This window comes from Bradysia coprophila, chromosome IV, assembly GCF_014529535.1.
Source record: "Bradysia coprophila strain Holo2 chromosome IV, BU_Bcop_v1, whole genome shotgun sequence".
Lineage (NCBI taxonomy): Eukaryota > Metazoa > Arthropoda > Insecta > Diptera > Sciaridae > Bradysia > Bradysia coprophila.
The window spans coordinates 4826950-4853136 of record NC_050738.1 but is presented as its reverse complement, the minus strand read 5'-3'; the positions used below and the strand labels follow the sequence as shown (position 1 = coordinate 4853136).

General features: G+C 35.2%; 1 protein-coding gene across 2 annotated transcripts; it reads left to right on the top strand.

Moving 5' to 3' along the window:
* The first annotated feature begins 30 nt into the window (after window positions 1–30).
* Window positions 31–18441, top strand: LOC119085933. 2 transcript variants are annotated; one of them, XM_037196484.1, is made up of 7 exons: window positions 31–171; window positions 229–468; window positions 531–662; window positions 718–867; window positions 958–1110; window positions 3113–3198; window positions 18402–18441. In XM_037196484.1, exons 1-6 carry the CDS (start codon window positions 118–120, stop codon window positions 3161–3163), a joined length of 780 nt encoding a protein of 259 aa, XP_037052379.1. In that variant the 5' UTR covers window positions 31–117; the 3' UTR covers window positions 3164–3198; window positions 18402–18441. The 2 variants fall into 2 exon arrangements, with proteins under 2 accessions (XP_037052379.1, XP_037052380.1); XM_037196485.1 differs by having other exon boundaries at window positions 3113–3190; window positions 18398–18431.
* The last annotated feature ends 7746 nt before the right edge of the window (window positions 18442–26187 follow it).

Sequence of the window (26187 nt, the reverse complement as noted above, 5' to 3'; positions counted from 1 at the left end):
GAAGCGTATTGCGTGCTGCTATATAAGCACAGTACAAGTTCGAAATGTTGTTTATCAAGTTAGTTGAGTTGTGGCTTTAAATAGGAGTAAAACATTTAGATTAATCGGTTAGCAAATATGGTGCGCTCTCATCTGTTTCTTGCGTTGGCAATTTTACTTGGTGTGCTTCAGGTATTGATCATTTAATAGAGTTTTGATCAATTAATTTGATCTAAACAAATGGTTAAGGTGTGTACGTGCAATCCGATTGCTCCTGGAGAAGAGCAAGATGTGACGAAAATATTTACAGCCGATGAGCTGCAACGTGCAAGAAGTGTTGGAATCAAAGATCGAGAACTACTCAATGGAAAATCGCGAGGCGTTTCCGTAGACGAAATGGTTAAATTGAGCGTCTTACAAAAGACCGAAGTGTCCAGAATCGTTGATTTTAACGATACCACACCATTGACAATCACCTTCGAGGAAACGGTTTGAATTGCAACTACCAATAGTAAAGTGTCGTCGTTCATTATTTTACCCTGTTTTTTAAGCCTCAATTGTGCGAGATTTTTGTTCCTGAACACAAAACGGCAGCAAAACATACAAGCGCTCAGGGGGATCGATTAAACGAGCTGTTTGGTGCGCTTGATGACTTTCCACGCAACATTCAATTTCTTTTTCTTGTAATTACTCATTACATTTTCCGTGGCAGCCTGTAACCGAACTTTTCGTTTTTAGCGAAATTCGATTTGTGCTTACGCGAGTGAACCCTCTAAGCTCGACAAATCTGCCGACACTTTCGGCTCAAAATTTTTACCATTTATGAGATTTCGTTTTTGGATACTGAAAAGTAAAAATTCTACGAGCGTAGAGCGCGTTGGTGCTGTTGTGAGTACAGTTTGCATTTCTTTGACAAAAATCTTGATTTTGAGATTCTTTAATGTAAAATTCTTCCTCGAAAAAATAATTTTTCTTTAGAAACAAGTGTGTTGCGCATACAACGGTCAATATAACAAAGAAGTAACGGAAATGAAGGTTGCATCAACTACATTCACTTTGTCGAATGAACAAATTACCAATTACGACAAACTATGGAATGAGTTTGAAGCCACAAACACATCGCAGTCATTCGTAAGTGAGGGATTCTTTTGAAAAACAGCCTACCGAAATCGGACGCATTTTCTATTGGAATTTTTTATATGTGCCTAGAAAGGACTTCGACCCTAGTGGCCAAAACCACTTTCAAAAAAATTCTTCGAAGTTTGTGTGGCTGGTCAAAGGTGAGCAAAAGCCGAAAAATTGCAATTTTCTTACAAAAATTGCTCCAGTTACACGAGCCGTACAGGGTCGTGTGGGGTGTCATTAGAAAGGTAATCACATGTACTATTGAGCCGAATAGGGTATTATTGGGTTTAGAATTCATCCACACTGAAATATGTGCAGATAAAGTTTTTAACCGAATACGTACACTGTTCTTACTGAAATTTCTCGAGGTACACAAAATGTACATGGTCGTGTGGGGTATCATTTGAAAGGTAATTTTATGTGCTTTTGAGCCAAATAGAGACTAATGTGGTTTGGATGCATCTATGATGAAATATGGACACTTAAACATTTCAACTTCTTTTTCATCGCATATGTATCCAAACCACATTAGTCTCTATTTGGCTCAAAAGCACATAAAATTACCTTTCAAATGATACCCCACACGACCATGTACATTTTGTGTACCTCGAGAAATTTCAGTAAGAACAGTGTACGTATTCGGTTAAAAACTTTATCTGCACATATTTCAGTGTGGATGAATTCTAAACCCAATAAGACCCTATTCGGCTCAATAGTACATGTGATTACCTTTCTAATGACACCCCACACGACCCTGTACGGCTCGTGTAACTGGAGCAATTTTTGTAAGAAAATTGCAATTTTTCGGCTTTTGCTCACCTTTGACCAGCCACACAAACTTCGAAGAATTTTTTTGAAAGTGGTTTTGGCCACTAGGGTCGAAGTCCTTTCTAGGCACATATAAAAATTTCCAATAGAAAATGCGTCCGATTTCGGTAGGCTGTTTTTCAAAAGAATCCCTCAAGTATATTTTGTTTCCGGGTAAAAGCGTCCGGTTGGAACAGAGCGAAAATATCCATATTCAGGGTCAATCTAGTGAAACTCTTCTCACATTGCAGGGAAGGCCAAAAATATTCATTTTGATCATGGCGAGATAAATGTGTGGCATTTTCTGGCCGCAAGCACATAATGTTCACAGAAATCATTACGTTTGTACACAAAAATTTTGATTTTGTATACAAAATGTAGCTTTTGTACCATGATAGTGAACACAATACTGGTCCAGTATTACTGTAGATACAATAATTACCTTATCCAATATACGGCGTGATATAATCAAAATTTTCCTTATCTACACGCGCGATAGATTCAATACTTCCTTATCCAAGATACGGCGCGATAGATTCAATACTTCCTTATCCAAGATACTGCGCGATAAAATTAATAGAGAGTTTGCGCAAATGACGTATACCTTATAAGTCAACTTATAAATTCAGGTTTATAAGTTGACTTATAAGTTATACGTCATTTTCGCAAACTCTCTAATACTTTCTTTATCCAGGATATTCTACGGTGTACACAAACCGTTTTCTTTGTAAAAATTAAATATTCCTTGCGAACAGAACATTGTTTTTGAGTACAAACAACGCACTTCAAGCAAGAGTTCTTCGAGTGACAGCTGTCAAATAGAGTACTATTTTGTATGAAAAATGTTTCCAAATTTCTTTACAGTGTTTAAATTTGTTTGATACACTGTCCTGTTTCAGTACTATATTTACTAAATTATTTAGAGTACCTTGAAGTGCGTTGCGTGTAAACATGACGGTTAAGTTAGCTCAAAAGTTTTCTCAAAATTTTTGGCGATATCGCTAACCTTGAACGATTTAGCACTATTTAGTAGCGCTAAATAAGTTTTTATAAATCTTCAATCATTTGGTGAAAACTTTTGTGATATCTACAGTCATATGGTATTTTGGGAAATCTATGGTCGTTTGGTCTTTCGAGAAAAATTCGAAGCTTAGGGAAATTTACGTATTTTGGTAAATTTTAAATTTTTACTTTTTTTTAGGATCAAGTTTGCAATTTCCTTCGTACAACCAAGCCATCCGACAAATGCTGATTAAACTATTGCTATTAAAACCTGTAACTAATTAAGATGCCATTTACTTAGTTTGTATTCTTAGTTGTGCTTTGCTTGAATAAAATTACTTTGAAATGTGAGTGAACTTTTCCATTTTCGATTCCATGCATTGAATGGCAACAAAGTTTGTTTTTAAATTGCGGATAGTTGGACGAATATTTTCCGTTAAGAAATTAATTTTACCTTTTGCTCTTTGTTCGCCAACTTTCCTTCCTCGCTCTGAACCATCCAACAATTTTCAATTTTCTTGACAATTTTACAGTGAGAAAGGGACTTCAGCAATGAGAAAAGGGTTGAAAATTCTTAATTTGTTGATTAGTCGCTTGTCTAGATACTTTTCGTTTTAATTTTTACAAATAATTATGCCTGCAGCAATATTTTGCCTGATTTTGTTATATATGTTGCCGATGTGTATATCGAATTGCCGTAACGTTGTATATAACTGACAATACCTACCAATACCCATTTCATCCACTACCATCTCTACAACATCATTTAGTCTGAAAATGGAAATCGTTTTAAAATGTTTCTTTCTTAAAATGTTCTCTACGATTTAAATCCTTTCCTTAAGGGTTTTACAAATCTGTTTAGGAACTGTAAATGATGCTTGATTTGAATAAAATCTCTGGAGAGGTGGGTCTCTGTTAAAGGGAAAATAAAATATTTTGAATAATCAAGAGTTCACAATTTGTCGTGGTTTATTGATCCCTACAATGAGTGTGGAGTGTTGACGAAATTGTATATTATGAAGGCACAGGTCAAACGAGGTTGTTAGACGTTTCGATGTAATTGGATCGTTACGTTAATTGAAGCGCATTATAAAAACGGCTACCTAAACTACCTAGCAGAATGTGACGGAAAGATCTTAACGTTATGCATTTTCATGCAGAGTGCAATGAGCTATAATGAGCTTATCGGTTGATTGATTAAGGAAAGAATTTATAATTCAAACACAATGCTAGTAAACGGAGGAAACTCTTGAATGTATTTTATGTACAGTGGAAAATATAATTTGAGATGAAAACAAACAGTTTTTTCATAAAAAGTGAACAATCAAAACTTAGGGTAAACATTGTTACGTAGACGCTGATGCATAAGTGTTTTGATTGATTTTACACACAAGGAATGTGCGTTTGTGGACTGGCTGAACGAAAAAGCTGCTATGCCAGGCCAGGGCCTATAATTTGTGAAAATTAACGAAATATTGCGAACTCACCTCAAAGGTATGTAGCCGCACTAAATACCTTCGGACGGATTTAGTATTTAAAAAAAAAACCTATCCAATGATTATAGACTGATAATCAGTAAATATCCGACAGAACATTGAGCTGCACTCCGTTACCCTCACCGTACCTCTATGACTTTTGGTAATGTAAAAGGCTTGGACTCAATCTTTCATAAATGATGTCTAGCACTAGATTGTAGTTAATGATGTCGATGATATGCTTTCCGTTTATGAACGAGTTGACATTACTGATTATGCAGTCTAAAAATAAACTCTGCGATTTAAGTACCGAATATGTTTGTGTGGAGACATAAATAAACCGTCGCGTCCATTAAAAAGTTACTTTAGTTCAAATGATAGCCATAAATATGTAGCATTAAATAATCTTTATCTTAAAATAAAATTTTGCAATAGAAAACGCGCTCGTATTTCGGAATTATAATGTAGAATGTTATTGCATCTTGCATCGCATCGATCGGTTAAATTGCAAAGTGCAATTTCGAAAGTAATTAAATTATAAATGTAGAAGACAGTTGGCTACTTCTGCTTGATGCTGTTCTACAAATCTACAAAAAATAAAATTGAAATTGCTTTTTGCATAGACAGTCTGTAAGATGCACTTACTGTAGCTGTCAGCAGGGAAGTAAATTAATTTTACATTCCTGTCATTACGTCACTGGTGCTGGTCTGATTTTGACGTCTATATAACGTCAATATAAATGTTATAGTAGATCATGTATCTATAGGAGAAATGATGAATTTGAGGGTGATTGTGTAACCGAGCCCTTGAGCAATACCTTCACCCGAGTAATCATAACCCCATAGATGCGTATGCTATTTTACTCAACAAAACCAATTTTGACAGCATGAAATAAAGTCCTATTTGCCCCAGCGAAACACAGCGTTGAGTAATAGTATATTGCTTCCGAGGTTCCAAGTTGTGTATTTGCTTAGTGGGGTGTTCCCCACTTGTCAAATAACAACTTGGAACCTCGTAAGTACAATGCTTTACGTGATTAGGCAATGTAAATGAAAATGAAACAGGTCGTAACACGTAAAGTTAGTTAATTAGTTAACTGCGTCGGTAAAATTCATAATAACGCAAAAATTAAACTTCACCTTGGATTGGTATTACATTTCGCTCTAGACTCGCAAAATAACGGACGAAAAGCACCGATCCAAAATTTCAATGATTTTTTTTCGTGCCACAGAGATGCAACGTAAACTGTAAAGCATTTTTTATTGTATGAGGTTTATTACGTTTGGTATATTTATAGTGGATAGTTAGTATTTGAACATTGCCCTTGAACATTTTATATTTCATTAAATTAGAATTAATTCAGTGCATGAAAATAGAATTATTTTCAGAAATCAGAGATAGAACATTTAATTTAATTTTCATTTTATTCATCAGTATATACTTACCATATTAGTGGATCGAATTTAGCTTTTATTATAGTGAAGCACTATGGTGAAACGTAATCAACGTAATACAAGCTCTAAGCTCAACAAGCTGAATTTTCTAACCGATGAACCATTTTCTAAAGATTGATTTCAAATCTTTCACTTCACTCTTTGTTAACAACATAAGACCGCATTAATCAGAGCTTGTCGTTTTTTCCCGAAGTCGTTATGGATGATAACAGTCCGTTTAAAAAAAAAATAGTTTCGAAAATCCTACTGGTTACAAATGAATTTGTGCGTAGGTTTTCATTAGGTCTTTAGTAACCATCAGTGAAACGATAACTTATTTAAACGTGATGTCGTATACATAATGATGATGGTGGCGGACAAATGGATTTGCAGAAATGTCGTAAAAAAGTTTATAAAAGCAAATGTAAAAATAAGATGAAAAGATACGCCAAAATTAATGGATGACAATAAATTCACTTAACTAAAGAAAATTGAATTAAAAAAGGATTCTGATGTCATTTAGAGCTTGCTGTGTAAACGAGTAGCGTCTATAAATTCTAAGAGATATCGGATAAGGACATAAAAATGTGTACCAGAGGATATAACATCAACTTGTTGAAATATCGATTCTCCGGATATCTTATTTCTTATTTCTGTCTGTGTTATATTAAATGAAAATTATTGTTGAACGAGTACCAGGACTTACGGATATTTCTTTTGTTTGTGAAAGCGGATGTAGGAAGAAAATTTTGCAGCTTATTTTGTTGTGTAATATTAAATTGAGTAGAAGGTGTTTTTTCTGCTGTAACTTTCTTAGCTTCCGAACGCCTACCTACATTTTATTTCAGAATATGCCTTTTGTAGCATAATGCCAAGAACTTGTATTGTCTGACCAATTCTTTTATACCTTTCCTTTTCTTTCTCACTTGTTGTAGACAGCCATATCATCTGTTTTACTCGCCCAGCTACGGTAATAACATGCAATGAGCTGCAGTTTTACTGCTGTCTTATGTGGCAGAAAATGTTGGAATAATGAAGTAATAGATTTTACTGGTAGCACCATGCGAAAATTAAATTTTTGCAAGGAGCGCACCGTTGACTTTTGCGGTAATTTTCATTTTAGCAGGGCTTCAGCTCGAGCTTCCGGCAAAATAAAAATCTCCTAACAAGGACGGGGCATAACATACTCTGAACTTGAGTTTTCCCAATTGGTGCAAAAATCAACCAAATTGTAAGTGAATCTCTATAACATTTTTGCCATTGACATTTTCAATCTTTCAATAAGTTCGAACTTATTCTTAGTTACGTAAATATGCCGCGTGTCTGTTTGTGTGCTTTTCTTGTTGGGTAAAACAGCTATATTGAAAAAGTTCTGACATTATGCCACTTGTAATATTGTCATGAACTTTCTCTCAACTCTTCCCAATCGAAACGTAAACTTAACATGAATTTAAATGAGACGCTCTGCATACATCAATTTTCCTCTTACATTTCTTCTGGTTTCAAATTGAATTTCTTTTGGCAATAAAGTTGATTCGCTTTATTATTTCCGGTAACAAGCAGACATTATCATCTGTGTCGAACATTGAAATAGCATAGCACCGATGAAGTTGATAATTTTCATTTTGAAGTTGCAGCCAGGAAATCAATTTTCTTTTACATTTAATACACGGCATTGCTTGACGGGGAAGCGAATGAATTATCGAAACTGATTAGAGAGTCTGTTTGTATGTCAAAAAATAGTTTGTTCAGCTCGTTCAACCCTCAGGATGGATTCATAAAGAATGTTGTGCGATAGGAAGTGACGTTTTAACAAATGTTACGTAACGTAGCACTTCTTCTAGCAAGAACACTCATTTTTCCAACGTCAAAAAGCCTCCAAATTATCAAATGCTTTTGTTTTGGGTCTTTGTTCACACCAAGTTATGAATCGTATCTTTACGAGAAAATTCAGGGCCTATTTTGATTGCATAAGCCTCCGAACATTTCTTATGTTCATGCTAGGAGCAGAGCTGTGTGAGTAGTTATATTCATTTTATATGTCGCTTCGTTCGAGTACGATCATTATTGCTCGTTTGATAACCTTTTGTAGGGTGCGACGCGTATCGGAAAGATTTTTCTAATGGAAGGTGGCGACAAATCTTTTTGTGAAAAAAATTTGAACATGTCCGACATTCAAATATTTCAATATAGAAAATAGTGTCATCTGTTGACCGTGAAAATCTCGAGTAGATCTGAAATCGTGAATTCGTCAACAACAATTTCAGAATGATTGTGTGAAAATGTAATAATAAAATGCATAACAGAGAACATCCTATTTCTCTGTTTTATATTACAGTCAGATTGAACTTTTTTTTTGTTGCAGAATCCAATCAAACTTTCTTACCATCTCGACGAAATATTTTCGTAATTTTTCATTTTTGTCTTCGAGGCAAATCACAAAGAAGGATGTGATGGAGGAACATCGTCTTTTTCTGTCGGTATTTTTTAGCTGTGTTAAATTTTGCAACTTCATCACATATTATTAAAGATTTTTTCTAAGTTTGTGTTTCGTCATTTCTGAAACTTCAGGTCGAACGAAAGCAAAATTTAAGACACAAAAATTCAGTACTAAAAGTGAATGTTTTTGATTTAATTTCCGATTTGAGAGGTTCCGAGCGTACAGTTATGACACACACCAAAGACATGTAATGCCACGTAGTATTAACGATTTGTTTGACTAATATGAAAGTGGACAACTCTCCCAGTAACCTCTGCATTTTTATGAATTCATTATTTTTATTGGATTAAAACCAACCAATTGGCCAATAATTTATAAAATTTCTGTTTATTATTTAGTAAACGAAAGATACATCTTTAAAACAAAAGTGGTTTCTTAAAACATAGTTCCATAATCGCGGAAAAATTTTAGTTGAAATTGTAGACTTGTCAATTTAGTACAACTCTCCACTGCTTACCTAAATCAGATAAACAAAAATGATACAAAATCAGTAACATTCATCCAAGTCTCTGATTATTTCCTAGTTCGCAGTCTAGAATGTCATCAGATATTACGAATATTTTCAGAAATATCTGTTTTTAATTCAATAAGCAAAGTTGAAGCATGCAGAACCATAAATAACCTCTATTCTCCAGATAAAACTGGATAAAAATGGCTTGCGAGCGAAAAAAGTTGCAAATGGTTCCTCTCTCGATGGCAGAATAGCAGCTTCACAACTTCTATATTAACCTGTCACAGACGGCAAGCATATTAACAGTTTTACTATGTTTTACTATTACTTCGTTTGATCGAAGATTTTCAGAAATCTCTTACTTCATTTGTTTTGAACATACTTTTTGCTATATAAGACCTAATTTGTCGGAGCTTGTAGCTATTATTGCTGTAGTTGTCGATAACATATGACAGCAACGCACTTCAAGCAAAAGTGCTATTAATGACAGCTGCCAAATAGAGTACTATTTTGTATGAAATTTTATCCCCACTCTTTTTACAGTGTAAAATTTTGTATGGAGCACTGTCAAGTTTCAGTACCCTATTTAGAGTACCACTTTTGCTTGAAGTGCGTTGATGACAGCCGTCTGTAACCGGTTATTTGAAAATCTCTGAAATCGTTATTGTTATTGGGAAATGCATTCATATCGTCGCCATCGAATCAGTGACAAAAAAACGACACTCAATCACAGCTATTTAACGTAGTTAATGTGAGAACTACCGACAGCACTGAAGTAAAGCTACATAGAGGTTAAAAATTCTAATTAGCTACACCAATAACAATAAGAGATTCTCAAAACAAAGAATCATCGAATACACGAAGCGCGTCCGCCAATGTTATAATAGCGTCGTCCACCACTTGTCGCATACTTCCTCTTTTTCTCGTAAAAGCAGCCTCCACACTTCTATCAACTTTGTTCAAAACTTGGTAATATTCGCATTGATCCATCTTGAACTGAGTACGTTCCCATTCTTCCAATCCCGGATTATTTTTGATAAAATTAGTCTCAGCAATACGGTACCGTCTGTTCATGTCCTCTCGATGAAAATTCCAAAAATTTCCCAACAAAACTTTTTTTCCTTTGGAATAAATTAAAATCAAGACGCGACGTGCACATATAACAAAAATATTCTTGACGCTCTGTCTCGTGTAAATTGCTAAGAGTAACTAATCTACTGGACATATGATCGATTGTTTTTTTGCTGTTGGTAATATTGACTTTTAATCTACCTTTTTGCGAACGCATCCACCTGCGAACAAAGTCAGGTGTTACTGCAGTTACCACAAATCTGTTAGATACAAATTTTGACCACCGCACCGGCGCAGCGTGGCGATCGACTGTATTTTCTTTTCGTGTAGGTTAAGGTGACAGACGTCAAATTACAAATTCTTAAAGGAGAATCGTCCACAATTTTTTTTAACGTAAAACTACAATATCGAAGAGAATTTAACTTTAGGTAAAAAAAATCAGCTTACGCAGACGGTCATATTTTTTGTAGCTGTTTACACAAATCATGAAATTTGACTTGTTAACCTTCTTCACATGACATCAATGAATGATGCATATATGAACAAGTACGACAACTTTACGAACTAAAATGTTCACCTTTGCTACCAGTGATCTGAGATGTCAATAACATTTCTCCTCTCCACAGGAAAACACTGTTTGGAATCTAATACTCAATTGTAATAGATTTTTGTATTACTTTATGATATTTTCAATGCATTTGATTTCGTTTCGCCATAAAATTACTAATTCCAGAGCTCTTTTTTGTGAACCATCTTTATTGCTATGTAGAATAGTAGGTTCACACTACCTTCGTAATGATAATAAATTAAAGAGTTAACAACGTTAAAAATATCCTGTTTTTGTGTCTCATTCGCTCAAATGGATTTTAGTTAACGCCAAACATTTCGTCTGCACATCGCAGACATTATCAATGACTAGAAATAACAAAGGCACATAAGCTTACATGTAGTTACACATAAATTAGGGCAATTTTTACCTAAATTTATTGAATTCTGATAAGAATTACGTCTAAAAAAAATTATTAAATTGCACGGTCCGTTTTGTTTACTAAACAAACTTCAATGTCAATGACACATCATCACAGCTGTCTGAATTCACCATGATAAAAAGATCATTCTGCAGACTACATATCGCATATGGAACAAGTGGTTTGGCCTGTAGAGGCGTCACATTTTTTTATATTACTTCATTCTCTACGGCTTATTTTCATGTGAACCAACTTCACATTTGTCATTACAGAACAAATGTCACCAACACCATATGAAGTTGGTTCACATGGAAATAAGCGCAGTGACAGCAGTAATTTTATGACAGAATGTACTCTATTACAAGGTTCTGAAAGAACAGGTTAATACACTTTCGAGTTGATCACGAAGGCGGTGTGATCAAAATTTTCCTGAGGCGCCAACTAGGTTTGGAAAATTTTACATGACGATTTCAACTTAACAAAAAAAAAATCAAGTTGACTTTTCAGACATATAGATTTGTCAAGATTTGTGTTTCACCCGCCTTCGTAAGTGTCCTTTCAGAACGTTGCTCTATTATACATTTCTTCTCAGTTTCTAAACATCATTCTCCTAAACAGCCTTGGTTAAATCAAGTTAAAGTTTCTCGCACCTAACAGACATGTACCAATGATGACAATTCGCGAAATGATCTGTAAAAACTTTTACTAATCTGTCAACAACACTCAAATATTTCATTTTTCTCAAGTTGATTTTTTTTTTAAATACCAACGTCACCAATGTTCTTGAAGTATTATGCGGTTGGCTACACTGGTAATTTCTGTATAATCTGACAGGCAGGTTTGTTTGAAAATCCAACATAAAAAAAAAATCGTTCAATTGTTAAAAAAATTCAACCGTATGCAAGTTCGAATCAATATGAAGATAAATGGATGTCTCGCATGGCGCCATGATAAATATTACCTGATGCAATTGGATGCAAAATGCAATTACCATGGATGTTATTTATTAATGAAGCATATTTTAGTTTATTCGAAGCCCCATGGCGACTGATTCTCGTATCAGAAAGCAATATATATACGAACCGCGCCATGATGCAATAAATAATTATTTAATATTCAAATCCTTCTCTCCATTCAATTGAAACAATCAAATGAATTACATTTTCAATTATCATATCCTCTCTGCAATTATATAGAAATTAATGATTTGCATAAAATGTTAATATTTTTAGCGAACGGGACAGTATTAAATAAACAAAAATGAAAATATTTTAATCCCATACCGTCAACGTAATGAAAAAATGTAATGAAACCCCCACTGAATCAATGGTTACAATATAAACTTATTAGATTTACAAAATATCATCCCCCATCTCAACATTTTTCATGTTTGGCGTAGTACTTTTTTCTTCTACTTTTTTATGCAAGAAAAAACCCCGAAAATGCCGTTGTGTTTTCCTTCATCCTTATAGGTATTGTATATCCTTGTAAAATGTTAATTTCAAATTTTCCGTACGGAAAAAAGGGGCCAATCATTTGCGTACGGTCGGGTCGGATAAAATCCCTTTTTAGGCATAATAATATGCATAGTAAAATTTTCATGGTATTTACCTGATGGTGGAGGAGTTTTTTTCTTCTTCTTCATTTTGGTGTTTGAACGAAGCTTTTTGTGTATTTAGAAAATTGAGCCAACTTCACCATTTCAAATACGTTTAGCACTCTCATTGTGTCTCAATGTTACTTTATATTTTGATTGGGTGGTTAAATTAGTAAAGTTTACGGAATTTTTTTTTCCAACCAAGAGAATCGTTTGGATTACTTTTAAATGACAATGATGTATTCAAATTGTTTTTGTGTAGGGCTGGGACGTTGGGTGGTCGACGATATTATTGGATGAAATTAATAATGTTGTAATAAGTAAAGGTTGTAATGAAAGAAACGGAAAACACCTTAACGACAAGGATTGTGCCGATATTATACCGTTGTTTTATTATCGAAAATAATTAGATCCGCTCGGATTTAAAATGAATTTTGGTGGTGCGACCTGAAGAAGGTTTAATTGTTCAATGGAAACTTTTTGATTAAATTAAGAATTTATTGTTTAATGCACGATTTGAGCAGTGGTATCGATTCCTCATTTTAATCACACTAATCCGCGGGAAAGTTTTGATGACTTCAATTGAATGATCTTACTTTTAAAAACAAAAGGACTAATTTTTTTAAATTCTTTCATCATTATCATGCAACGCGCTTCAAAGACAGATATTAAATGCACTTTTCAGGGTATTAAATCTGACATGAATTTTATTTTATGCAATATGACGTCAGGTCTTTATTTTTCGTGATTTTATAGATCACTAAAATGACCGCTGGCGTGACGATCGACGGTTCGGTTTTGGGTGCAAACTAATGACAACCAACTTTGCTTCTATGGGAATTCCCCGTATTTAGTTCATTTGCATTGATTTCAAAGAATTGGACGCACTCACTTATTCATTACTATGTGAAATTGTGAAGTTGGTTTCGATTAGTTTGCACACTTTTTCCCCACCATTCCTCATGTTTCCGTCATCAGTTTCACCAAACGAAGAGATCTATAAATTCAAAAATAAATCTGAAATAATTCAGCCATTACGCATTCGTTCAGTTCACTTTTTGATTCGTTTTCGCTTACACAAGCAGCATTATTTGAATATGAGAAAGGAATTTTCATCGAATAAACTTTTTTTTCTCCACTCAAATGCGGTGAGTGGATGGCGTTTTGTTGACACTCTCTGTGATGACAGTTCAGGTGAGAAATTTTTTATTTTCTCAACTCTTGTTTTTCCCATGGGAAGTTAAGTGTCCATTCCACTCAACAAAAAGCACTTCGTGAGAGAGCCGATAGAGAGTAAACTGTCAAATAAACAGGAGGGATTTTTTTGAAAGTGGACCAGGCTCCGTCGGAGCTATTTTTTTGCGACGGTTTGTTCATATGCCCAGATAACCCTTGGTCCCAATAGTCCAAAACCGCAGTCGTTTAATTTTCATGTTTGCGTCTTGGCTGGTGGTGAAGGTGCAAAAGTCGAAAAAAGGGTGTTTTTATACGTGATTTACTGCCGCTACAGACAATGGACACACAAGTGTGGCGGCTCGTTGGATAGGTACTGTCCAGGAGAACCGAGGCAAGCATAGATATCTTACATGTTCTGTGCCATTGTTCGAAAATAACAAAAATATTGTGTCAGTCAAAGGCCGTAAATTTTGATGAACTTCAAAAGGTGATATCTCGCACCTGGAGAATGTTTATGGTTAGATCATTGGATGCAGACATCAAAAACAGCATAATTCGTGTATTTTTCTAAAATCAACATTTTGCTTTCGAGTGTAGGAAGACATTTGCTTTATACCCAAAAAAGTATCCTGAAACCTTTCACTTCTATGGCAATTGAGGTATAATTGTAGAGCTGGGTTAAGCCTCTATCAGGGCAACCACTGATCTGTACAATAACAGTCACCAGGTACAAAATATCACCTAATAAAGCTTATCAAAATTTTCGGCCTTTGACTGATACATACTTTTTGTTATTTTTGAACAGTGCTTGAGTACACATTTGATATCTGTCTTTGCCCCGGGTCTCCTGGAAAGTGCCTATCCAACGAGCCGCCACACATGTGTGTCCATCGTCTGCAGCGGCAGTAAATCACGTATAAAAAACATCCTTTTTCTACTTTTGCACCTTCACCACCAGCCAAGACGCAAACATGAAAATTAAACGACTGCGGTTTTGGACTATTGGGACCAAGGGCTATCTGGGCATATGAACAAACCGCCGCGAAAAAATAGCTCCGACGGAGCCTGGTCCACTTTCAAAAAAATCCCTCCAGAGAAAAAATTGAAAAAATTCAATTTTGTCTCTCACACGGAGTACTTTTTTGGTAAGAGGAAACTAGACATTAGTCTGCCAGGAGAAGTACTCTTCAATGTTCAATGTCAAATTTGTTTGCCTGTCACTGTCCAAGAAATTCCGCAGCCAAAAACCAGTACTGATTTTCGATTTCTAGAATCTAGAGTTTCCATACAAAGCCGCGCCTTTGTAATCACTACAAACCTCTTCACACTTCCAAATAAATCGGGTTTTTATTGACGATTGAATTTTCAGTTCATAATTTAATTTTATTTACCATACGACATGAGTCTACTTTAGCAACTCTACTGTCAAATCCAAAGTGACAACTAAAAAAAGATGGTCGACATAATTGTCAGGGCAGTCTAACGATTCTATAATTGAGCCAAATCTGTGGATTCTCTAACTTGAGTAAAACGCATTGGATTTTCAAAATTGTTTTTTCCTCGTTTGGTAATGTCAAAAGAAAGCCTAAGGTGGGTGATTTTGGGTCGACCCCTCCCAAGCTGGGCCAGTACTTTACACTACATTTGTTAGTGATACGAAAATCGGTTTGTGGTTGATAACTTATGAGGGATTTTTTTGAAAGTGGACCAGGCTCCGTCGGAGCTATTTTTTCGCGGCGGTTTGTTCATATGCCCAGATAGCCCTTGGTCCCAATAGTCCAAAACCGCAGTCGTTTAATTTTCATGTTTGCGTCTTGGCTGGTGGTGAAGGTGCAAAAGTCGAAAAAGGGTGTTTTTTATACGTGATTTACTGCCGCTGCAGACGATGGACACACATGTGTGGCGGCTCGTTGGATAGGTACTGTCCAGGAGACCCGGGGCAAAGACAGATATCAAATGTGTACTCAAGCTCTATTCAAAATTAACAAAAAGTATGTATCAGTCAAAGGCCGGAAATTTTGATGAGCTTTATTAGGTGATATTTTGTACCTGGTGACTGTTGTTGTACAGATCAGTGGTTGCCCTGATAGAGGCTTAACCCAGCTCTACAATTATACCTCAATTGCCATGGAAGTGAAAGGTTTCAGGATACTTTTTTGGGTATAAAGCCAATGTCTTCCTACACTCGAAAGCAAAATGTTGATTTTAGAAAAATACACGAGTTATGCTGTTTTTGATGTCTGCATCCAATGATCTAACCATAAACATTCTCCAGGTGCGAGATATCACCTTTTGAAGTTCATCAAAATTTACGGCCTTTGACTGACACAATATTTTTGTTATTTTCGAACAATGGCACAGAACATGTAAGATATCTATGCTTGCCCCGGTTCTCCTGGACAGTAACTATCTAACGAGCCGCCACACTTGTGTGTCCATTGTCTGTAGCGGCAGTAAATCACGTATAAAAACACCCTTTTTTCGACTTTTGCACCTTCACCACCAGCCAAGACGCAAACATGAAAATTGAACGACTGCGGTTTTGGACTATTGGGACCAAGGGTTATCTGGGCATATGAACAAACCGTCGCAAAAAAATAGCTCCGACGGAGCCTGGTCCACTTTCAAAAAAATCCCTCTATCCCACTTCGCAGATTGTGTAAACTGCACAGTAAGTTAAGTTATGACACACAAACCAATTTTTTCTTTAAAAACACATTGTTGCGTGCTTTTTCAAACAAAAAATTTTGGTTCAGAGAGATCATCAAAAAACAAATATTTTCCTCCTAAATGTAGACTACAATTTTGCAAAGGGTTAATTGCTCTTATCATAGAAGTATTTGGTTACATGTGTTGGTCGTTTCAGGCATTCCATATGGACATCTCTATATAATATATAACATCTATATAATATTTATCCGATAAATGTTTATTTATAGTGATATCAAGGTAAATATATATAATTTGACTTCGTACAGGACTGTCGATATTGCCTCCGACAATTTCTTTGTACAAGATAGCAAGAACAAGAGTGGGTAATATGATTTTAAAGGACTCTGCTTTTGTCAGCAGAGAAGAGAATGAATTGAGATAGATGAAGAGGTTCACATTAAAGGCTTTTGATAGGAATAGGTGTTTCGTACGGGTCGACGTTAGCTTACGTTCTATTTAAGTTTCATTCAGTATCTTCTTTCTTGATTATGGCTTATAAAAGAAAAACTAAAAAAAATAATTTCGTAAAATGAATAAAGAAAGTCTTCGAACAAATATTTACCTTCAGAAATGTGAGCTTCGATCGGAAGCAGAACAAAAGTGATGTTATCGATTTTCTGAATATATTTTTTAAGTAATTTGCATTCACTGCATTATGTGCACGGTGTATACTTCAAAATGACTGAGAGCAATTTTCTTTATGAAGAATATTTACCAAAGTCTTTGATGTGTAAATAATTTCGGTATTCTGGCTGGAAAATTGTGTTCATTTCATGTTATTGTTTTTCTTTCTTTCGTTGCAAAGTGCAGCTTCATTAGTTAAATTAAATTCGAAAATAGCAATTATCTACCTTGCGGCTGAATGAAACTTTGAACGAGCTTAAATTATATATGAACAAGTGCTTCTACTCCTTATAAAGTGCCAAGGTATATGAATATGTCTCTTGACGGTGTGCATTCAAAATACCAAGCAAAATACAGTATGCATACTAAATGAAAGAATGTCTCCTTTCAAGCGACTGCATCTATGGAGAGGAAACACTTCCTCTTCAAAGGCAATGTACCTACTTAAATATAAATATCTCTTCTAAAGCTAAGCTATATTCTATTTATTTCGAGAATTTCGAGTATTTTCAGTAATTTTGGGAATATTACCAGAATTTCTGAGAAACCTGTCTCAGAAGACAACATGATCCACATTTTTCACCATTTGGGCAAAAATGTGCCATTATGGCTTCACGGTTAAAAATCGATGCGGACTTAATGGCGTGAATTTTAGGTGAACATGCACGTTTCTACGCTTCTTTTGCTTACCCGCAATTACTTATAATTTCGTTACTTCCCTGAGTGCCAGAGAAATGGTAATGACAGCTAGCTTCTGCAAAGAAGAACGTGTGTGTGATGACAACTGCAACCTATCCAAAGTTTGCAGTATTGGACTACTGGACATATGTGCTCTTACTAACTCAGCTGCAAGCACTGTTAATAACTCAGCCGTCATTCACACGCTCGCTCTAGTCCAGATGTCAGTCACATGCACATGCGAAGGGATTTTTTTTTTTGTATGATCAAAGGTCGTGTGCACCAGGCTTGATTGTGTCAGGCCAGGTCAGGTCAAAGGCAATGAAGGATTTTTTTTACAAATTTTACTCATACAAAGCCCGAAGGACTTTTCCGAGCCCTGTGTACGTTTCATATCGTTTTATTACGTTTTTGATCCCTTAAAATAATCAAAATCCAAATACCACATAGCCGGTCACACATTTTCTGTCATCCTCCCACTTATCCTTAAACGATGACGTGACCTCTAAGCTGATAATAAATTACATTTTAAAAGTAGCGCCAAATAACAAATAACCTAGATCTCTTCTACTTACGTTTGCACCTTTCAGGAAAGTTTGGTGTTAAAATTTTCTAATTAAATTCAAGAAGTAGGATCACCATATACCGACATGTAAGTTCTATTATTACATTTTCTTTTCTTTAATTAATACTCACGTTACAATTCTACAGTAAAGAACATGGCAGAATAAAGTAAACCAGGCAGTAGCACTTGATTCGACTGGTGACCTGAATTAGCCATATTTTTCGATTTTTTTTCTTTCAATTTATGTCAGAGTTCATTTGTGTTCATTTTCACAATGAATGTACAAACCAGGTATGGTCTGTCCTAAACAGCCTCGATGAAGCTTCATTGAGGCTGTTTTACCTAATAGAGTATTCATTCATTGCATTTTCATACAGTGTATTAGGTCTCTTAGAATGAACCGCTCCTGCCTGGTTTATTTTACTCTGTCGTGGTAAAGAAACTTCAATTTAAATTTATACTTTTTAAACTTCCATTTTAATGTAAGAAGTTCATATGGGGCGCAATTTCAATCCGTTCCAGCGTTCATTGTTTGCATTATTGCAGAGCAGCCTCGAGAGCAGAAACTTTGCCATATTACCTACGACTCTGCATTTAACAGAGTAAAATTTAAAGTTTATTGTTAGTTCTTTTGAAGATAACACTACACACTGTACACTACACATAACACAACATGTTTAAACACTGTTCATATTTGTAATCGGAACTGCAGTTCTTTGTGTAAAGACGCAAATTAAAATTGAAATTGGAGTACTAACAAGTGCACCAGGAAATTGGATTTCATTTTCTGACATTGTATGTTTTGCGTTATTTTTTCAACAAACTCTCTTTTCGATAGATTTGACTTGATTTGCAATCAAGAAACCTCACAGTGGAAACACAAATTTTGTTTGCATTGTATGTATGTTTTAACTCATACTATACAACGAAAACACTGTTAATGCTAGGACCAGTGTTATGCCCAAGTACATCGCTCATTGATAACCGAAAGCTGTCTCAGAAAGAACACCTGTCCAGTTAGAACTTCTAACTTAGAAGGGACTCTAATAAAAGCTTCAAAATGCCACATATTTGTGGTTCGTATGAGATGAATTTATTGGAAAATATTTCGCAGTATTTTAACAATGTTTTGTTATAAATTGGAAATTTCATCCATTTTTATGCCATCGGATTATTCACCACTGAAATTATGCCGAATGACTAAATATACTTTTTAAGACAGAATAGAAATTATCCATGTGTGATACAGCTTTTCAAATTCGCAGCGACCTAGAATGAATCATTGAATCATTTTGTTTCATAAAAGATGCTTGCTGTTAGTCATGAATATCGTGTTTGGTATCGCTGTAAAGCTTAGACCTCAGGCTAAACCGCAACTATATTTTTGTGATCAAACGAGTCACTAGGGTCCAAACATTCTTCGAATCTTGTCGTAGGTCCCAAAAAAACGAAAAATCGATCTACACTTAAAAAAATTTACTTTATATCACATTTTCATTTTCAACAGATTCTACATAATTTCTAGATCCACAGATTTGACAGTCTTGATATTGAATGGTTTTTTGGTTTGTATCCCAGTAAACTGGTCGTTACATGTGTGCGACAAAAATTTCGACTGGGAAAAAATTCAAATATTTCATTCAATATAACAGCTGTCAGAGTCTGTGGGACTAGAAATATCAGATCCTACATAAAACAAAATTAACTAATTTTTGATAGCTGTAATTAAAAATTTTCCCATCCAAATATTTTCTTGTTATGTTATTCTTACTCGTGGTTCTACAAAAACCACTAAAAACATTTCATGTGCACGAGAGGTCAAATTATTTTTTTTTGAAACTCACCTGAGAACGTAAAGTAAAAAAAAAGACTTTGAGTAAGAGAGAAATGAAATCGTTTCTGCAAGATATCCCTGATCGTCTGGCAGATTCGGAACGTGACCTGCCGATGTCATTGGCACCGAGGTGGCGCTAAACGCGTGGATTGAAAATTTACCTCCCTAAATATAGTTTATTACCAAATTTAAATCCACACCATGGACGGAGTTTATAATTTTTGAACGGATTGTTGCATAGCTTGTGGTCGCTGACAATGTTCCAACTTTTATTTTAAAACATGTTGCGACAGGCTAAAGAAGACTATAATTGTTATCCTGCTCTCCAATAGAAACGAGTTTGACGTAAGCTTTCTGTTAAGCCCATTTGGCCCCTTTCGAATTAGTCTCCTCATAATATAAAGGCAATCAATAAATATCATCTGCTAATTTATCTAATTGCAAAACGGTCCGTATTAAATCAAATCCCCATATGTTCTACACGCGTAAAGTGGACAGCACACAAATTGGGCGGACAAAAAATATGTAAACTTTTTCCCTTCCTGAATTGCAAGCAATTGTGGCTACTTTTGCCATTACTCTATTCATCCATTTCATTGTAAAGGAAAAGCACATTAACTTGTCATGCGAAATTTATGAACATGGCCAGGTTGAATCAAACAAAAGAAAAACATAAATTAATCTGACAATATGTGCTTTGACCCAATATATTGCGAACTGAGCGGGGTCATACCATTAGAAACGTATGTGTGGCTGTGTACAAAAAGGATACATTTCCAAGAGCTTTATGTTTTTTTTGTACTTATAAATGTTCGTTTTTGTACGAGCACGCAAACAAACGAGTGTTTAATCTTACTTTAGTTATCTGGTTCCGTGAATGAGTTGAGAGTTCTGCCGTATAAAATTTAGCATTTTGAGGATTCATAGTAACTTATGGATTTCTATTTTTTAATCAATTACATCTTTCGTTTGAAATTTCGCTTAGTTACAAAGTCTACTACTTCATTAGTTTTAATAAATATTTTGCTATATATGAATAACACCTAGAGTTGATCGATTATTTTGGTCGTCGTTGTCGATTACAGATGACTAGCAAAGTAACAATGTTGTTTGTTTCCATTAGTACAGCGTAAACGGCGAGTAAACAGAGGAGAGGGTATACAGTCTTGTATGGGAGGGTATACACAGGCCCTAAGATTGGGGAATTCATTTGGGAACTTTGGGAATTCATTTGGGAATTTTGGGAATTTTTGGGAATTTTGGGAATTTTTGGGAATTCTGGGAATTTTTGGGAATTTTGGGAATTTTTGGTAATTTTGGGAATTTTTGGAAATTCTGGGAATTTTTAGGAATTTTTGTGAATTTTTGAGAATTTTGGGAATTAATTACCCAATCTTAATGAGATATTTACTTTTTTCTTACTACAATCGCTAAACCGAACTGGTGTGCATACGTTATTTTGCACCAGCTGGTCACATACAATTCCAAATGGGACCAGCTGGTGCAAAATAACGCATGCACACCAGTTCGGTTTAGCGATTGTAGTTCAAACAAAATCACTTCAGTTGGTCATTATTATTGTTTGCTGAAATAACCATAAACGACACGAAAATAAAGGGTGTAAACATCTTTAAGTTATAAGACCCGGAGCAAGTATTAATCAGATTAGTCGATATTTTCTGAATTACATTTCTTGTGACTTGTATGACTTGTGTGATTCGATATATTTTTACTAAACCACAACCAATATCAGCAACCCTTTTTCACTGAAAGTAAAGATATGGTAGAGATATGAAAAAAAAATCGAATTCTGATGTTGTTATCAGTGTTCGACCAATTGTGCTTATATGCATGTGTTGCACCTTCACTAACATTTATAAGAAAGTCTTTAAGACTACATCCTAGAGAGGTCCCGCTCTGAAGATGATCGCACGCGAAAAAGAATTGCAACTGAGTTGCCCGACTAATAACGAACTAGTGACACCTCGAGTGACACTAGTCTGCGTTAATTTGCTGGTGAAACAATTTAATTTTATAACTATCGAATAATACTGAAATAACATACATCCGATGAAACTAAAATTTTGTTCGATCTAAAATTGGGTGGTCTCCGTTGCGATGCAAAAATTAAGATTTGCACAATTTAGTTTGGTTAATAATAATGTTGACCTAAAAAACGAGAAAGTAGCTATTTTTTCGCCTCATGCTTTTGTTTCGGGGAGAAAAACGTTAAATCAAACCTTACAGACATGAAAAACGTTGTGCTAGCCTCGGGGAGAAAATAGGAAATTCCAACACGGGAGAATTGCGGCCATCGCTTCGCTCAAGTCGAAAGCTTCGCCTTAGTTGGAATTTCCTATTTTCTTCCCTTGGTTAACGAATAACTAGTTCAACCTTTTCAACCTTTTTCGATTTCATTTTTATCACTCATGACAAAATATGATTTTCGCCTTCAGCTCTGTCTGGAAACTTCTCACACGCTAAAGAAGACTTTTAGTCCTAGGTACGAAATGTACTATTTCAAATAAAAAAAGACGGGGATTAAGACGGTTGGAATGAAAAAAAAACTACAATTTTCTCACCAATCATTAGGGCTCGCTGATAAAGATACACTGAGTTCAATAAAAATCATAAGATTGGATTAATGTGAAGAGAAATTGTGTAGCAATTTTTCGCAATCGAACTTCTTCGTTTGCATTTGTAAAAAATATTGAAAAAGCTTTGTTCTCTCTTTTGATTGAACGGCTGTGAAGGGTTGATAGGAAAACTCAATTTGTATAATCTTTCAACTAAAATCTTTCTTTTCCAAATTTCTTTATCTTGGGAACTATTTTAACAAGTCTTTTTTAACAATTGACAGGTAAAATGCGAATCTTCAGTCTAATTTATTTTAAGACCAGTAAACTATTGACTGATCTATGTTTTTGACACATGATATAGAAAGAACAAAATAAAACTCACTCACCCCACCAGGCCACGCACGGATCATCTCACTCGCTTCCACACAAAATTCACTCGCTTCCACACAAAATTCACTTGCGTTCACACAAAAACCACTCAAATTTCACACAAAACCAGAAACCGCAAAAACACACAAACCAAAAACATTGACACTGACACTAACAAAACTGCACGTTAACTAATCCAAACATAGCTAACGCCGACCCGTACGAAACACCTATTCGTATCAAAAGCCTTTAATGTGAAACTCTTCATTTCTCTTACTTCATTTTCTTCTCTGCTGAAAAACTATTCTCCCTTTAAAATCACTTACATTATCCACTCTTTGCCTTGTTATCATATACAACTAAATTGCCGGAGGCAATATAGACAGCCCCGTACGAAGACAAATTTCATAAATTCCTATTTAAACAGCTATATACCGCTATATTTACCTATATTTCACTATAAATAAACATTTCACAGATAAATATATGCTATTATATAGCTCTATATGCCTGTATATAGCTCAATATAGCTGTATATAGGTATATATAGATGTCCGTATATGGAATCCCTGAAACCCCACACACATAACAAATTATTTCCATGTTAACAGAAACTCTCTAAGTATCATTTTTCCCAAGATATTTCTATTTTACTAAAATCCAATATGGCCGCCGGCAGCCATTTTGTTGGGAGACCGGAAATAGTACCGACGCTTTACATTCGTTAATACCTTTCAAACAAAAAAAAATTCATGAAATTCGGTCAAAATTTACTCGAGATATTGTCAAAATACACCACGTTCACTGTACTTCCGAGTAGCCAGATAAGAGCTCACTCCAAGAGACCTAGCTCACTCTCCGGAGAACATAATTTCATAAAAAAAAATCCCTGATTGGTACGGTCAATACCTATCTAATAAAGCTAAAACAGACGAAATATGTTCAGATGTGGCCGACCTACAAGCAAAAACTGCTTGCCGCCCTGTGCCTGTTCCACACCAAGGGGTCTAACTCACGAGTCGGTCATCCGATTTCCATAAACTTTTTTTTTGTCGATCGGTATTGTAAATATCTTTTATTCGATGTATCACTTACAAGTTGAACGTTTAAATGTCCGGAGATATCTTCGAAAAACCGTAAAGCACTTATTGGGCCACAGCTCGGGAGGGGTCGATCCAAAATCACTCATCTTCGAACTTAGCCTGTCTTTTGACATTACCAAACGGGAAAAAAAAAGAATTTTCAAAATCGGATGCGTTTTACTCAAGTTATTGTGCAGACAGACAGACGGACAGACGGACTTTTTTTTTCGCGGATTTGGCATCTCTAGACAACCACAATAGGTTTCCCCTTACTCAGGGAGTCCAATTCGACTTGTTACAAACGTATGCGTAAACCTATAAGACCCCAGTACTTCGTACGGGTCTAAAAAGAAGGAAACCCGACGCAACGAAAAACCAAAAAGAAAGAAAAAATCAAAAAAGAAAAACGAAAACAGAAAGAAAAACGACGTGTAACGGACCAGTGGAAACGACTGAAGATGGTAAGACCACGCTAACCTCTGACCGCCACTGTATCCGGAGGTCGAAACAGCATTTTATCTCCACTTTTGCTTCACGCGATCCATGGGAAAGGGAAGAGTAATTATGCTCTGTTTGTTTGTTTTGGTGTTTGTTCTGCATAATAGATAACGCCACCCCTGGAATTAGTATGTTTTCCAGGTAAAATAAAGTTTTGTACCATTGGTCGATTACAATTGAAATATTTTCATGAAAACCGACCTTCCTAATAATTTATAGACGGGGAGGGCCCACGTACATATCAATATGCGATATTAATGCACCATCTTAGAAGAAAAATCGCAAACATCGTTTAACTATTTTACAACCGAGCAAACATAAAACCGAGCCTAATACATGCATCTACTCGTTGAACCCATTGCAAACATTTGTTTTTTCATCAAACTTTAAATGTAGTCAAAACACCATTAGCCGTTTCGGTGCGAACGTGTTTATAAGTTTACCAATTGTATATTAGAACTTAATCGAGTAATGTATGGTACCGTAAGTGCTATTCATACAATCAAACATGTTCGTCAAAGTTTACCTTTAAAAATATTATTTTTTTGTTATTTTTTAATACACAAAAGCAAATATGATTTTTCAGCAGCCATTACTCGTGTATGTATACATACCCCGTCGAGTCAGCATTGTACATGTTATACACGTTATACACGTCCTTCAGAGTAGACATTTACAATGTAGATTTTATATTCTCCCATTTTCTTGACTGTATCATAAAAACATTTTTTTTTTCAATTTTCATTTTGCGGCACAGATGTGAAGCTAGGTAGTATACCAACAAATTCTGAACCAATTCAGACCAATTGAACATTACAGTCTCATATAAGCCCATCATACTTCGAAAGCATATTACAGTTGTAGTACCCTTACATAAAGCTGTATGGCCTCATATCATATTATACGTCTCGCATAAATAATGCCACAGGTTAATGCGTATGATCCCCGACCAAACGGCTTTATGATATAATTTTTAACATTTTTATCCTTTAGAAATTTCCAAACAAACGTTCTACATGCAGACATTCTACGCTCGGGACATAGACATTCATACGATCGGGATGGGGATACACTTATATACCTTCACGGTGAAAGAGAGCAATCGAAGATTTTATTTCTGAATATAAATCTTATTGTAAGGTGCAATAAAAAACAGTTTTACTCATGTCGACGAAATTCAATGAAACGGTACGCTAAATATTGAATTGGATTGTGGGTTTTATAACAGAAATGCGAAAAACGGACAATATTTTTGCTTTTATAGGTTCGAGGAGGACGGTATTTGTCTAAATGTGATTCTTTTTAATCGAAGTTGCTTTTTTGATCGGATCTTGCATTTTATTGTCGTTCTATACTCAATACATTCCACGGGATCGTTAACTCTTATCGCGCTGTAAATCGTTAAATCTTCTACTTCTTTTGATCAAAGCATCGAATAGTTTTTTATTACAAAATCTTTTACTTCGTTAATGTTAACACACATTTTATACTATATATAGGTGGTGAACGACAGCGAACAAGAGCTTTCATTGTCCTTGTTGTCGATAGCATATGAGTAACGTACCATCTAATGTGATTGAGTTCTCTTTGGAATTTTGAAACCGAATTAAATTTGAAAGACTCGGAGTCTTTATTATTATTCGATTCGAGGATCAAAATAG